A 15,997-nucleotide genomic window follows, 5' to 3' on the forward strand; every position below is an offset into this window, starting at 1 on the left:
GAAATTTTAAAAATTTTATTTCAAGTTGTGACTGTTTTTGATGTCGGAGGATGAGAAAAGAACTTTCCATCCCATGTTTCACATTATTGTCACATGTCACTTTTTTACAGACTCTAGGACTCAATAGATACGTATTTTACAAGACTATAAACACTTTCATCAGCGGGTGAATGGATCGAAAAAATGTGGGATTTCTATATCATGAAATATTATTAAGGCATAGAAAGGAAATTTTGTCTCTTGCTACAGTATGGATGAACCTTGAAAACATGCTGAGTGAAATAAGCCAGACACAAAAAGACAAATATTGTATAATTCCACTTGCCCTAGAGAGGGCAAATTCATAGACCTGGAGAGTAGAATAGAGGTCCCCAGGGTCTGCAAGGAAAGACAGCTAGAATTGTTGAAGATTATAGAGTTTGTTTGGAATGAAAAAAAAGTGGTAGAAATGATCATGGTGATGGTTACACAACAGGAGTATAATAAGGAATTTATTCAATGCCACTGAATTGTATACTGAAAAATGATCAAAATTGGAACTTTATGTTTTATTTATATCACCACAATTTAAAAAAAAAGACTGAACACTTGGCTGTCTTTGAGTTGTCTGACTCTTTGAGTCAGTCCGACAGATTCTTGTTGAATTGCTACCAAGCACCAGCACTTTTTTAGACTATGAGAACACAAAATGATCAAGACATAGCCAGCCAGTGTCCTCTAGTCAAACTCCTACTTACTCTTAAAGGCCTAGTATAGATGCAACCACTTCTTCCATTCATTTAATTTCTTGGAGCAAGCATTTTTTAGTAACTGTGAACGATTTAAGAATGTGAAGTATAGGGGTGCTTGGGTGGCTTATTTGTTGACCAACCAACTCTTGGTTTCAGCTGAAGTCATGGTCTCAGGGTCGTGAGATGAAGCCCTGCCTTGGGCAGTGGGGAGTCTGCTTAGAAGCTTCGCCCTCTGCCCCTCCCCCCACTTGTGCTCTCATGAGCTCTCTCTATAATAAATAAAGTCTCTTAAAAAATGTGAAGGATAAAAGAATAAATACCTCATCGTTCCTGCCCTCAAAGAATCTAGTATCTCCATAAGGTGGTGGAACACGCATGCTGGTAAGAACACCACCTTTTACTACTATTTTTTTGGTGACAAATACCTGATAGCATATTCCTAGGAAGTTGAGGGAAAGAATATAAAGAAAAGGGAAAGATTCTGAGTGAGAGCAGCACGGATCTATTTGGACGACAATGGATAGCTAACTGTAGTTTTCATAGGATTTATATGGGACGTAGAACATACCTTCATCTAAAATATTTTGAAAGGTTTGTATCTTAACAAGGATGCAAACCATTAGGAGTGTACATGTTTCCTCAAGAAGGCTCATTGGTTTTTGTGTGTTTTTTTCTGTATTATATATTGTAGTGTTACTTCATATTCTTACTTTGATATTTTATATATATTTTTCTTTTCCATTAAGAACATTTTGACATTTTAAAAATTTCCTAATCTCTGTTCTTTCAGGAAAACAAAGTCAAGGCACCTAATCTGACCACTAAACAGATGTTCAAGTTCTCTCTGACTCAGGCCCCTTCCCCAAGACCTGCTGTGGCTGAGCGTCTTCGACCGTGTTCAGTAGTCACGCACCACAAGGTGGAGCTTTCAGGCAACCACCTGGAGAAGCCGGGGGTGTCCTCAACTCCGCACCTCTGGCAAGAAGCTGTCCAGAATAGAAAGAAATCTCGGTCTGACAAAGCACCCCAAATACACTTGGAAGTACCAAAGCCCAACAGAGAGAAGATTCGAGTTCAAGGCACAAATTTTAGCCCCCAGAATAATACTGCCCCAAAATTCATACCAGTTTTCAAGAATCAGTCATTACAAACGAATAAAATTATCTTAAAACCTGGCAACCTGAAAAGAAAACAGCATGTTGTTACAGAATCTAAATTGTTTTCACTTAAAAGTAGCATGATGCAAAATGACAAACTGAACTTAGATCCAGCTGTTAGAAAAAGACCTAATCATCATATTCAGATGAATGCTAGAAATTTAAATCAGAATACTTGTAGACTACAAGAAAAAAACACTGGGTCCTGTGAAAATATGGTAAAATATCTTCCTCTTAATGAAGAATCATCAGCTGTGAGTTTAAATGAAAGTAAATACCTGTCTGATAGTTCAGCATTTCAGATGTCAGATAACAGTTCAGGTGTAATAAACAGAGCTGTTGAGTTCCAAGTGAATGGAAAAGAACATTTAACAAACAAATATATAACACAAATTTTAGGGGAAGGACACAAGTCACGAAAAATAAAGAAACAACCACACATTTTTGAATCAGACACAGAAATGGAAGATCCCCAACTACTACAGCAACAATCAGTAAATCAAAGTATAAAAGTTAATGTAAGTGATCACAAACTGATAAGCCAAACAACCCATAGGTCTAAAAGAAAATTGTGTCAAGAATCTTCAAAAACTTCAAAAAGACTTTATTCCAATACTCTGCATTATGGACAGTCCAGTTTCTCTGGGAACAAGGTAAAAAAAAAAATCTGGGGTATTTATCATATTGTAGGCCTTTCAGACACCTAAATAAATATTTAAATGATTTGCCCCTGATCATCTAGAAACAATAAGAACCAGAGGGTCTTGCCCTAACACAAGTGCAAGTATTAAGTTTAACCAAGTGTGGTTCTTCATTCTGAATACAGGTCCCTGATGTGGACACATCAAAACCTCAGAAATCTGTCGTCATCCCTAAAGCTCCGAACCTGGATGTAAAGGGAGGAAATGTCCAGCAGGTAAGTTAGGTGATCCGTTCTGACTGGTTTTGGTCACGTTATCTGAATTGGTATTGCCACGGTTAGGGATCTCCGACCTCTCGGTAAGAAGGAGATACTTTTAAATTCCTTGAAGCCTTATCATCAGCAAGGAAATAGGAAATATTGGAACAGTGAAGCACTTGAATAAGGACTGTACATATATAGTAAAGGCCCCCACAGAGGGATGAGGTGCTGAGAGGTCCCACTGCTTGCTGGTTCCCACACTGCTCTGTGGTCAAACAGACTAAAAAGAGGGCATAGCAATAGCAGACCGCCTGAAGATGTAAGATTCCACAACCATCAGAACATGTACCTTTGGGACTTCTCCCCAAGATAATTAACCTTATATGATGTTTCAAAGGTTAATCACTAAGTTAAAATTTACTCCACAAAATTGCGGTGCTAGCTAAAGTGAAACTTGAGATTTAGCGGATAATGCTGAGTTGAAGGCACCGAATTCACAAACCATGCATCTGGAAATTGCATTTTATTCCATTCTGCCATCTGTTTTATTCTGAGACTAAAATATCAACAAATACTTTTTTGTGTGTGGAATTATTGGATTATTTTCAATTCAAATTCCTGTGAACAAACTAGAAAACATTTTCTTTTTTCTTATAAATGTTGTTTCTTTCTGTAATAGAATTTCAGCCTGATTTCAATTAACTAAAAGGTACTTAATTCTGTTCCTATTTTTTTAAGCATGTTATGTTTTATGTAGTCTTTGACTTATATTTTAATGCACTCAATAGGTGACTAAGGAAAAAAGTGTGTGCTGGATTGCCTTAAAATTTCTAATTTTCATTTTTAAAGATTGATTCCAGATTTCATAGTTTTGTTTTATTTTGTTTTTTTTTTTTAGAACTACAGCCCTTTCCCATTTTGATTTACTTAAGATTTAGGATAATTTTTATATCATTCCATCACCTAGAAAGAAGAGCATAATGAGAAAATTTATGGATGTTGTTATAGAAAATAATTTCTGTCATATATAAAGTTAGAATATACCCTTGTAAAAAAAAATTGAGTAATACAAAACACTTTGAGGAGAAAAGTAAAAAATAAAAATAAAAAACAAATCTGTAATTCCTCTTTGCAGAGATAACCACTCCGAACAGGGATGGACATTCAGACACACCTGTGAGCATGGACTCAGGCTCCATCCCTGCTGTGGAACCTCCTTTATCACTTCACAGTTGTTGTTTTCATGGATGCCTAGTATTTATTCCGTGGTCTGTGGGTATATTATATGCATTGCCACTACTGACTGACACTTAGGTTCTTTCCAGTTTTTCACTGTGGCAACAATATTGTACATGCGGTTTTGAACAGGGTATCTGGGTGGCTCAGTTAAGCGGCTGCCTTCAGCTTAGGTCATGATCCCAGGGTCCTGGGATTGTGCTTCTTACTCAGCTGGGAGTCTGATTCTCTGCTGCCTGCCCATCCCCCTGCTTGTGCTTGTGCTCGCCCTCTGTGTCAAATAAATAAATGAAAAAGTATTTTTTAATAAAACAAAAAAATGGTTTTGAAGAGACATTTAAAAAAATATCTTAAGTATACAGTAGTTTTGTTAGTTGAAAATACCTTTATTTTGTCCTTACTATTTTTATGGAGATTTATTTGAATGTATTATTTTTATTATTGAAGATTTCAAGCTTTAGAAGATATAGACAATAGTATAAAGATTCTCTAAGGAGCCATCACCCAGCTTTAACAATTATTAATATTTTGCCACTCTACTTCACTTCTATTGCTCACAGATGCACATTTTTTTTTACTATACTATTTGAAAGCAAATTCAGTACATCAGACAGCTCATCCATAAACACTTCAGTATAGCTCACTACCAAACAAGGGATAGCATAATTTTAAAGAAAAAAAGAATATGTGTATGTATATACATTACATTTTTGGCCTATTTATAGTATCTTTACTAACTCACTAAATTTTACATTAGTCTAACATGCAAACTGACAGAAAGCCCTCAGTAAACATAAAACATATTTTACAGGACACCTAGAGCCTTCAGTCATACAACTAAAATAGAGGCGTGAAGATTTATTTGTTTAGCCATATGTATGTGCTCTGTGCTACTGAAATAACAAAACTGCCGTTGGCTGTGTGGTCTAGTTCCCAGCCAACCCACTCTGGGCTCCTAGCAAGGACATAGGGGCATATGTGCAGTGAAACAAATGCCAACAATGACGTTTTGGTCTATAAATTTACAAATAGATTACTGAGCTTTTACTTTTTTTTTTTTTTTTAAGATTTTATTTATTTGACAGAGAGATCACAAGTAGGCAGAGAGGCAGGCAGAGAGGGAGAGAGGAGGAAGCAGGCTCCCTTCCAAGCAGAGAGCCCGATGCGGGACTCGATCCCAGGACCCTGAAATCATAACCTGAGCCTAAGGCAGAGGCTGAACCCACTGAGCCACCCAGGTGCCCCTATTATTGAGCTTTTAAAAAGAGAGAAACAGGAATAGAGTTTCCCACCTAATTCTGGCTTTTAAAAAACATTTTTATATGTTTAATTTATAAAATGTGATGTAATTTTTGAAAGATACTTAAAAGAAATACAAAATCTTCATGAATCTTCTACTGAAAGAATTCTTCATTAAATTTTTAAAAACCCAGCAGAGGGCTGAGTGTAAGTTGAACTTTGATTTTTTTAAATGTGATTCACTGTTTTTGCTACAAAAATTAAAGGCAAAAGTGAATACAAACTCCACTTCAAACCTGTAAATATAATTCTTGCTCTTGAAGTTGTACCTGGTTAATTTACTGTATGTCTTTTACTGTAAGCATTTCTTTTTCCCAGAGTATTTCTATTTTGAAATATTGTCATTTTCAGAGGGAACACAGCTAGTTTAAAGCCCATTTTGAGTGGGCCTTGCTCATACTAAAACTGGTATGGTAGAGAACTAGTAGACGGCAGTAAAAAAAAAATTTATGTCATTGTGTTTTTGAGGCTGTGGTGACAACATTTGTCAGTGACAGTACTGTGAATAAGGATATATTTGGTTACTCAGTTGTCACAGTATGTATGTCCTTGAAACCAGCCTTTCCCTCTGCTCCGTACCTTCCTAGCTGCCTTCCTGCTACTGACCAGTCATCATGCGCTAGGTAATAAAAGATTTAACTGTATTATAAGACTAAGCAAGGTAATTAAAAAGATAAATCTACTGCTTAGTGTGTAGCATCTTCCAACTCTTTATTATAAATAATCTCCCTAGCTCCTCCTCTACTCCGTTAGTGTCTAAAACTAATTTATAAGGTAATATTTCAGTTAGATAAATGTTAATCTACATGGCAAAGCCTGCTTATGTTATTAGTATCAGTCTATTTTCTGGTGTAAAGTAGGTTTATTTTTCATCTTATGATATTTTTTTTTTTAAAGATTTTATTTATTTGTCAGAGAGAGCGAGCGAGAGCGAGCACAGGCAGACAGAGTGAAAGGCAGAGTCAGACGGAGAAGCAGGCTCCCTGCGGAGCAAGGAGCCCGATATGGGACTTGATCCCAGGACGCTGGGATCATGACCTGAGCCGAAGGCAGCTGCTTAACCAACTGAGCCACCCAGGTGTCCCTTATGATATTTATCTTAAGGAAAGCTTAACACAAAATATATGTAACATGTGTATATTTGATATATATGTATATGTGATATATATGTACATATTATATATGTGTGTGTATATATATATGATTTGCTATAGAGATACATGAACATATAGATTGATTATTTACTATTTCATGTTCAGAGAAGAGGTCCCAGGCCAAATTGCTGTGTTCAGACTCACTGAAAAAATTAATGAAGATTTTGGTTCATTTTAAAGATTATAATTTTGAAAGCCAGGGTAATTCCAAATCTAATTAAGGAAAACTGAATTGCACTTCTTTAAATTTTTATTGATTTATATACAATATGGACACCACCCCCACCCTGCCCTCAAAATCATTCTGCATATTCCAATTGTACGCTTGTTTTGGAACCATTACAGTTTTAAACCATAAATAATTTTATGTTTGCTTATATGCAGAACCTTGAAAGATTAGCCATTTCATTTAAAAACCTATGGCAGGGGCCTCTGGGTGGCTCAGTGGGTTAGGTCTCTGCCTTCGGCCTAGGTCATGATCTCAGGGTCTTAGGATCGAGCCCCACATGGGGCTCTCTGCTCAGCAGGGAGCCTGCTTCTCTCTCTCTCTCTCTCTCTGCCTGTCTCTCTGCCTACTTGTGAGCTCTCTGTCAAATAAATAAAATCTAAAATAAATAAATAAATAAAATAATAAAAATAAAAACCTATGGCAATATGCCAGAATTAATGCTCTAAGAATCATCTTCATAGAAATAGAAAAATGCTTTTTGTGTACTAGTTATATTTTCAATTTCACAGTATTTTTTGTTTACTGTATTTACTAAAATGATATACTATTATATATTATTTTCTTTGTATTTGTTTACTGTATCAAATAGGTGAAATATATGGGTTTGTCAGTTATTACTAATGAGTTCACTAACCAGTTTTTGCTCTTTTTTTCAAATTGTACATCTGGTGTTATGCTGGAGTTGACAACATATTATATTTACTAATACTTAAGAATGGTCAGTACTTATAAATGTTTAAAGATGTCATGGTCATTATGTATTGATATTTAAAATGTCCATGTTGTATCCTACATAGTGTCTTATTTTAAATATGAAAATAAAGGTATTCAGATAGGTGTATTTTTATGTTCTGTAGGAATAGAAACTTGGATAAATTCCAAACTATTTTACATTTATGGTTCCATTTCTTCACATGCATTTGCTTCTGGGTCCATGTAAACTAGTTAGGTCATCACCACTTCACAGAACTTCTGTTCTCAAAAGTTTCTTCAGTTTGCTCAACAGGTATTTATTTAGTATCTATTACATGCCGAGCACCATTGTAGGTGCTTGAGATATCTCAGTGAACACTAGCCTTGGATACATCAGTGAACACTGAGAGAGGCAGATGATAAACATGACAATATAATGTATTAGAAAATGGCAAGTACATGAAAAGGAAAAATAGAGAAAAGAAAAGGAGATGGTTAAGGTAGGCTTCCTTGAGAAAGACGTGAAAGAGCTCTCCAGGCATAAGGAACAGGCTATGTATGTCCAGGAGTGGCTAGAGTAAAAAGAGCCAGAGCACGGAGACCAGAAGATCCGATCTGATGATGTTGGGCCTGTTAGCCAAGGCAAAGACAGTTACTTTTACACTGAGTGAGATAGGTTTGGGATCAGAGGGGTGACATGGTCTGACTTGATTTTCAACAGGCTCCTTCTGACTGGTGCATTGAGAATAGACTGAGGCTAGAGGAGAGCATGAGAAGAATAAGGGGGACCAGGCCAGAGGCTGTGCAGTCATCCAGGCAAAGATGGAAGTGGCATGCTGCCATGGCAGCTGTGGAAGACACGAGGAGTGGTCGATTCTGTGCAGGTTGTGAAGGACGCCGTATGCTGGCTTAGGGGTTGAGAGAAAGAGAGGGGCTGAAGATGACTCCAGCATGTTTGGCTTGATCATATCTCACTTAAGATGAGAAGGAGCAGGACTGGGAACTGATTGTTGTGTTTCACAACTTGGGGGCCATTGATGATGAGCAGATCTATGGAGTGATGGAGGCAAAAGCCTGACTTGGTGAAGGGGGAAGGGAGAATTGGAAATCACAGATCTATGGAGTGATGGAGGCAAAAGCCTGACTTGGTGAAGGGGGAAGGGAGAATTGGAAATCACGAGTGTAGGCAGCTCTTTCGAGAAATGTCATAAGTGGACTTCCCTGAATCGTTGTTAATCACCATTAACAATATTATCCTTTGATTTTTCCCCTTCTTGAAACTATATTTTCCTACAGTGTCTGTAATCTTACAACTCTGGACACAAATTTTCTGTATCTCTTGCTGACTGGCGCTGGGTACCCAGGGACTTTGAAGGCTGAACAATAGTTGTGCCCGACACATTTGGGACATAGGAGGAATGGGCGGAAGGACAATGCAAAGAGAAATCAAATGAGAAAAGGCACGAAAAGGTACCCATGTTTAGAAACAGTGAACATGGGTTCTCGTGTGGTTAGTGTGAACTTCATATGGGGACCAGAATGACTTCAGACCAGACCACAGTGGTAAAGAAGAGTTTTAGGCTGGGAAGTAAAATCATGGGGAGGCTCTTCCGGAAACCTAGTCCAGGCAGCAGAGAATAGAAAATAAGAAGTACTGACAGACCTAGAAGTGGCCATCAGGGAAACTGGGTGGGGAGGGAGGGCCACAGATGAAGCTGGATTTTCAATCTTGAACCACTGTAAGAAGGTCACCTTTCAAAAATGCAGAAAATGGAGTCATGGTGGGGAAAATCTAACAGAAGATGGTGGATTCCATCCATCGTAAACTGAGTTAGTGGCATTAGCAGAAGATAAAGACCCACCATAAAGACAGAATAGACCGACTGTATTAAAGCTCAGGGAAACTGAGTTTGGGATATCATCCACATAGAACTGTTGAAGATGCATGGGAGCATTAGGGAGTGAAGAGAAGATGAATGACAATTTCGAGTACGCAATATTGGTGTGTAAGGAATGGGGAAAGGGAGATGGTGCAGAGAAGAGCAGCCAAGATCAGGTCAGAGAAAGAGGTGAGGTTTCCCAGAGCCAAGGAAAGGACAGCATGGAGATGGCAAGGCCAGCATCAGCACACCGGCCAAGAGGAGACTTGAGAGTCAGCAGGCTGTGGTACCCAGTTCAAAGGGGAGACAGGTGCACGGGAAGCACGTGCTGGGGTCCCCGCAGGAGGTCTGGCGGTGGAGGAAGGACCATGCACTGTGGTTCAAGGGATGGCAAGATCCAAGGGAAACTCGTGAACTGGAACGAGAGGATGAAACACTTCAGGAACAAATACTTGTCGAGAATGTATCAGATGCATGGGATTTTTCTATCTTAAGCTTTTCATCTCTGATTTTTTAAAATTTTAGAAACTGCTGCCAATAATAGAAAAATTCATAAACAGTTGATTATCTGCTTCTTAGCTTTGTGTTTAGGAGCTTTGAGTTTAGGAGGAATGTTCGTGATTGATTTTCTTAATATTGCATGCATCTTTTATTCTGTTTTCTGCCAGAGAAAATTTTCGTAGTCACACACACACACCAAAAAAGCATCAGTATTTTATTGTATTCTACAAAGATCTTCCTGGCTGCTCTTATGAACAGTAGTAGTATAAAATATATATATATATGTATATACATATATATATATACTATACAGTAGTAGTATAATACTATGTATATAATGTATATATACTATACAGCAGTAGTAGTTTTATACTACTACTGTTCATAATAGCTCAAAGGCAATCTAAATGACCATTATGAATCTTACATGATAAGTGAGATGTGAAGTTCAAAAACAGAAAAAATTCATCCATGTTGTTTAAGGATTTTTGCTATAATTAATATCTTACTCTTCCTCTCAATGTTGTTTAAAGGCTGCAATATATTAGACAAAGAAATCTTTGCTAATATAAGTATTAATTCCCTGCAGATAACCATATAATCTGTAAAAACCACATAAGCAAGATAAAAGTTTCTGCAACCTACATATGCATCTACATATGCCTTTTGGAGAAAAAAGAAAAAGCAATGTATTGACAATTTAATTGGAGCTTTAAAAATATGGTTTTCTTACCAAAATTTATAGTAAATGAACCGATCACCAAAGCAGTGAACTCAAGTCAGATCAAGCAAAAGAACCATGTAAAAATTATAAAGAAAATCAAGGAAATTATTACTTATAAATCCAGCATAATGGTACGTCATGAGGGAGCAAAGGGAGTACGGCTGGGGCAGGTAGATGGCAGGGCAGTTCTTCCGGGATGCCAGCAGCATCTGTTCTATTTCTTGTCCTCGGTGGTACTTATACAGACATTGACTTATTCATTAAACTGTAGCTATATATTTATGTGCTTTTCCGTGTGTGTGTTATATTACACAGGGTTTTGTTTTTTAAAGAGAAAAATGGAAAACTATCTTCACGTAGTGTAGAATACTGAAGGGGCTTTCCTTTGGGACGGTAAGGTAGCCAAGTGGGGCTGTAGACGGTAAAGATTGCGTTCTGACCGTTCTCCGGAGGATGGTGTGTGCCCTGCACCCTCAGAATGAGCTACTTGCGGAGATACAGGGACGGCAGGTTGCAAGAGAACAGCAGAGAAGGAGGACCCTAGGCTCAAAACAAAGTCCCAGCAGAGGCACATGGGTTGAGTGGTAAGGGCAGAGGGCAACAGAACAGCGGCCCTATAGCATGCACCTGAGTGGTCGAATCAGGTCAGATGCTTTGAGGAGTTTTAACTAGAAATGGTGAGCGTGAAAGAGTGAATGGACCTTTGGTCTACAGTCATATCGCATGGTTTTTACTTTGTGGATCCCAGTTGTTTTTTTTTTTTTTTTTTAAAGATTTTATTTATTTGACAGAGATTGATCACAAGTAGAGAGAGAGGCAGGCAGAGAGAGAGAGGAAGGGAAGCAGGCTCCCCGCCGAGCAGAGAGCCCCATGCGGGACTCGATCCCAGGACCCTGAGATCATAACCTGAGCCAAAGGCAGCGGCTTAACCCACTGAGCCACCCAGGCGTCCCGTGGATCCCAGTTTTAAGATCAATTCATCTGTGCTCTGGGGGGAAAAACCCTATAATCTCTGCTTCCGACTTAGTTTTATTCAAACCTTATTCACACAATGAGGTTGCTGAGGACTTGTGCTGAGTAAAACGGGGAGGGAAGTCCTATAGCAGCTACAGGTGACCAGTATGAGTCTAAGGTAGGATTATTTTTGTGTCATGGATTTGCTTCAAGGGTTTGATGCAAAGAACAACAGTGCATTAGAAAACCATTCCTTTATTAACTCGAAAGGCCAGTATAAGTCGCCGCACTGTGGAATATAGGAACAGTTATTTAAGGAACAGCCAAGTCCTAAGGCATCACGGAAACTGTAAAGAGAGGAGGGAAAGGCCCCCCCAGCCCCCCCCCCCCAAAAAAACCCAAAACAAAAGAAACCTAATTGTTTGGGAATGGGGTTTGGGGGACAGGACTTACAGTTGCTGTCACTCTCCCGAGTCGGAGGGAGAGTCGGCGGCGTGTGTCCAGCTCGCAGAGTCGCAGGAGCGGCCGTAGGAACCTGCGAGATGCGCCCCGACGCTCCCGTCCGGCTGCTTCGGGCCCCGGCGGCCTCTCCCGCGGCCAAGCCGCTCGGGGCCTGGGCACTGGGCGCTCAGAGCACGAGAGCGCGGCGCTCAGGGTCGCTGCAGGCTGCGGAGCTTCGGGGTCTGCCTGTTACACGGCCGTGGGCGACCCGGACCGCGGCCCCGGGCGGGATCGGGCGCGAAGGACGGGGCTGCGCCGCGGCGGGCCCGGGGACAGCGGGAGGAGGACCGGCGCGGGGCGGGCGCGGGGCGGGCGCGGGGCCGGCCGCGTGTCTGCGGCTGTGCGGGGCGGGCGCGGGGCTGGCGGGCCGCCCGGGGCGTGGGGACCGCTGTTTCCCGGGCTGCGGCTCTGCCACCCCGACCTCCCGGCTGCGGTGACAGCGCCAGGTCTTGGTCCCTGGTTGGTTGGCGCCCACGCGTGTTTCCCACGGACCTGGGTCCCCCGGGAAGCCTGCGACCCCGGCACGCGGCCTTTCCCTCAGGGGACCCCTGAGCGCCGTCGTGGCCCTTCCCCGTCCCTCTGCGCGTCCGCCAGGACACCCCGACCCCCGACCCTGACTGGGAACCACGTGGGGCCGGGCCAGGCCGTGGGGCCGGGCGAGGCCGAGGCGCCCGGTCAACTGGCCGGACGGACGAGCCCGCAGCGCGCCATCGGGTCCGGCCACACCGCACGTCGCCACCGTCACGGTCGTGCGGGGGTGGCGTGTGGGTCTTTAGGAGACGCGGTCTGGGACCGGCCCGTGGGTGCTGGCGACCCCGCGCCTCCCCTCGGCGAGCCGCTCTCCGCCTCCCGCTCCCGGCGACCCCGCCTGCAGACACGGGTCGCCGCCCTCGGGGGTCTGCAGGTGGTCGGAGGGCGCTCGGACGCCGGGAGCCGCCCTCGGAGAGCCGGCGCGGGGCCAGGCCTTCCCTCCCGCGGCTCCCCGGGCCTCGCCCTCGGCCGGGGCCCCGGACGCCCTCCCAGCGCGGCGCTGAGCCCCGCGGGCTGAGCCGGCCTGGGCTCCTCTCCGTGTCCCCTCGGACGCCATGACCGACGCCTCCAGAGCCCTCCCGGCGTCCCCGAGCTGCCGCCAACCTCGCCCCGGCCACGCGGGGCCTCCGAGCGGCTGGCGAGCCCCGGGGCTGCCCACGCAGGGCGCCGCGCCGTAGGGGCCGCGACCTCCCGCGAGCTCGGCCACCTGCTGTCAATGGCAGCGGAAGGTCGTGACCCGGACGCTCACGGCGCGTGTGGGTCACACAAGCGAGCTCTGCGTGTCCCCCCGCAGGGACCTCCGCTCGCCTCTCTCCTCCCGGGGTCGCGTCCGGGACTTTGCAAACCGCAGTCAGCCTCGCTGTCCAGGGGCCGCGGCGACGAAACGGCGGGAAGCGTTCGTCGTCCCGCTTCTCCTTGACCGCGTTGACCGCGTTTGGTCACCTCGCTGCCCGCTCTGGCTCTGCAGGCCCCACGGAAACCGCGACGGGAAATGGAGAATAGAAACAACACGAAGAAGGAAATTCAACACGCCAGGTTGCCTATACCCCGCCAGGCCACGCCGTGACTAAACTGAGCTCTGGCGAGCCTGGTTGCCAGCGCGGGTGGACCTCGGGGCTCTGAGAAACGCACCGCGCGGTGCCAGAAAGTTGTGCGGGCGCGGCCGGCCTTGGGGTCCTGCCACGGGACCACGGAGACTCTCGGGCAGGCTCTCCTTTGAGAGATCACTGAACACTGTGCCGTCCGCTTGACGGAGATTTTATTCGGCCCAGGAGCCCATGGGCCCAGAGTTCGTCTCCTCACGGGCGCCCATCGGGCTGTGCTCTAGGAGCAGGTTAGAGCTCCGTCTGGGTGCGGGGACACATGAGGCCCCCGTGGGCATCCCCTTTTGGACTTAGTCTCCCCAAACTTTCCAACTTCGGCTGTATTGTCCCCTTGTTTGAAACGAGGCCTCACAGTGTAAACCAGCTATGTGAGTCGGAAGGAAGAATTTTCGGACATTTAGTTATATAACAAGGCTGAGTAATTTCTTCCTGGGAAGACAGAGAGTGGGATTTCCGAATCAAACTTGTTCACTTTTGTCTGGACTGGTTTTAATTAACTGGCAACTCTTCTGGAAAGAATGGAGATACACCAGATGTCCTCTGGAGGTCTCTTCAACCAGCCTGCTCTGTGCTGAACGACAGAATGTAAGAACAGAAAGACGTGTTGGCTGAGGAGTTCAGTTCTTTCAACTCAACAGTGAGGGAACCAAGATACACAGAGTAAGCATTGTTTGCATTATTATCATAATGCTAAGGAAAAAGTAATTCTGCTGCTTTACAGTCCCATCTTAAAAAAAAAAAAAACTTTTTATTGTAAAAAATGCCATGGATTCAAAAGCACTTAGAAATTATGCATATACAAATGAAAGATAAAAAATGAAATATCTTATCCTACTCTCCACGTTAAGGGACAACCTTATCAACCTTCAGAGGCTCCCTCTGTGCCCCTTGCTGCCCCCATGGAAGGAAAGTCACCATCCGCCTGACTACTTTAATCTCTTGCTGTTCTTCATAGTTTTACCACATATGTAGCTATATCCCCACACAATGTATTTGAAGTCGTGCGGTGAACTCCACACCACGTGCATTCTTCTGTGACTTCGTTCTCTCGTTCACCATCACGACTTGAGGTCCAGCCGCGCTGGCGCCCTTGTCTTGTTCACTCCTTTCCCTTCTGTACGATCCCATCGTGGGGATATACCACAGTTTATCCATCCCACCGTGGCTGGACTTCAGATTATTTGCAGTTGGCATTTTTCTTTGTTCTCCGCTTGTTTTGTGTGTGATTTGCATGTGGGCAAGTTTCTCCGACACTGGAATTGGTGAGTGAAAGCAGAGCCAACTTTCAATTGTAAAGTGACATGTGAGGTGAGTCGCGGTGATAAGAAGGAAGCAGTCCTGTGGAGACTGGGAGCAGAATGTTCCAAGGAGGGGGAACAGCAAGCACAAAGGCCCTGGGGTGAGAAAGGGCACATGGGAGAGGAGGAGCAAGACTGCCCAGGTGGCTCGAGAGCCCGTGGGGGAGCCGGAGGAGGTGACACGGAGCGGCGAGCAGAGGCCAGACGGCAGGTGCGGTGGGAGGCCGGTGAGGAGGCCGCGCTGCGGGGTGTGGAGAGCGGGTCACAGCGGACGACACCTAAAGCCTGGAGCGCAGTGAAGCGCCTGCCAGGTCGTGCGGGCCCAGCACAGTGAAGGCTTGGGATGAGCAGAGAACCCGGAGAGATGGAGAGTCAGACCGAACTCAAAAACATTACGGAGGTCGACAAAGGAACCTCACTGTGGGTTGTGAAGTTGTGAAGGTGAGAAAAAGAGAGAAATTAGCGTGAATTCTACATTTTTGCTTTGAAAAACCAGTGACCCATTGTGGGAGTTTCTGAGTCGCAGAAGGAGAGGGCATGGACAGAGGTATTTTGGAGAGACGGAGAAAATACATGTTTTTGTTTTAGCAGTTAGGCTTGAGATGCCTAACGGACGTCCAGGGCACGTGTCACGGGGACTGGTAATCTGTGCATCCGGAGAACGTTCTGGTCCGGAAAGACATGTTTGCAGTCATCAGCAGATCACTAGTAAAGTCCTGGGAGAGAGTAAGATTACCCAGGCGAGGTGTGCAAGGGAAGAGGCCCGAGGTGTGACCCTAAGATACCCCCAACAGTAAGACCAGCAACGGGTGTGGCAGTGGGAGGACCGACACAGGGTGTGGTGCGCGCCAGGAGCAGGGACCATCTCTGGAGGGAAGCGGTCGCTGCGGAGCGGTGCCGCAGGTCAGGGCCACGGAGGACAGAGAAACAGGCAGAGACTGAAGAGCTGTTTTCCCTGAGCTGGAGCTCGCCCAGCCCAGAGCAGAGGCAGGTGATGGAGGCGAGGCCCAGGGGTGCATGGGATTAAGGCAGCACTGTCAGCGGCTGCATGGGGGGGGCAGCTGGGGAGCCCGTGGGGCCAGGGAGACTCCGCGCAAGACGGAAG

General features: G+C 44.3%; 1 protein-coding gene across 1 annotated transcript in view; it reads left to right on the top strand.

Annotated features, from left to right (window-relative positions):
* C8H18orf63 (chromosome 8 C18orf63 homolog) overlaps nucleotides 1-13,008 on the top strand; it is a 36,374-nt gene extending 23,366 nt beyond the window's left edge. Inside the window, exons 11-13 of the mRNA XM_059408079.1 lie at nucleotides 1,522-2,541; nucleotides 2,715-2,804; nucleotides 11,971-13,008. Coding sequence (XP_059264062.1) covers nucleotides 1,522-2,541; nucleotides 2,715-2,804; nucleotides 11,971-13,008 — 2,148 coding nt within the window. The remainder of the gene's footprint in view (nucleotides 1-1,521; nucleotides 2,542-2,714; nucleotides 2,805-11,970) is intronic.
* The last annotated feature ends 2,989 nt before the right edge of the window (nucleotides 13,009-15,997 follow it).

This window comes from Mustela nigripes, chromosome 8, assembly GCF_022355385.1.
Source record: "Mustela nigripes isolate SB6536 chromosome 8, MUSNIG.SB6536, whole genome shotgun sequence".
In the NCBI taxonomy this organism is placed as follows: domain Eukaryota; kingdom Metazoa; phylum Chordata; class Mammalia; order Carnivora; family Mustelidae; genus Mustela; species Mustela nigripes.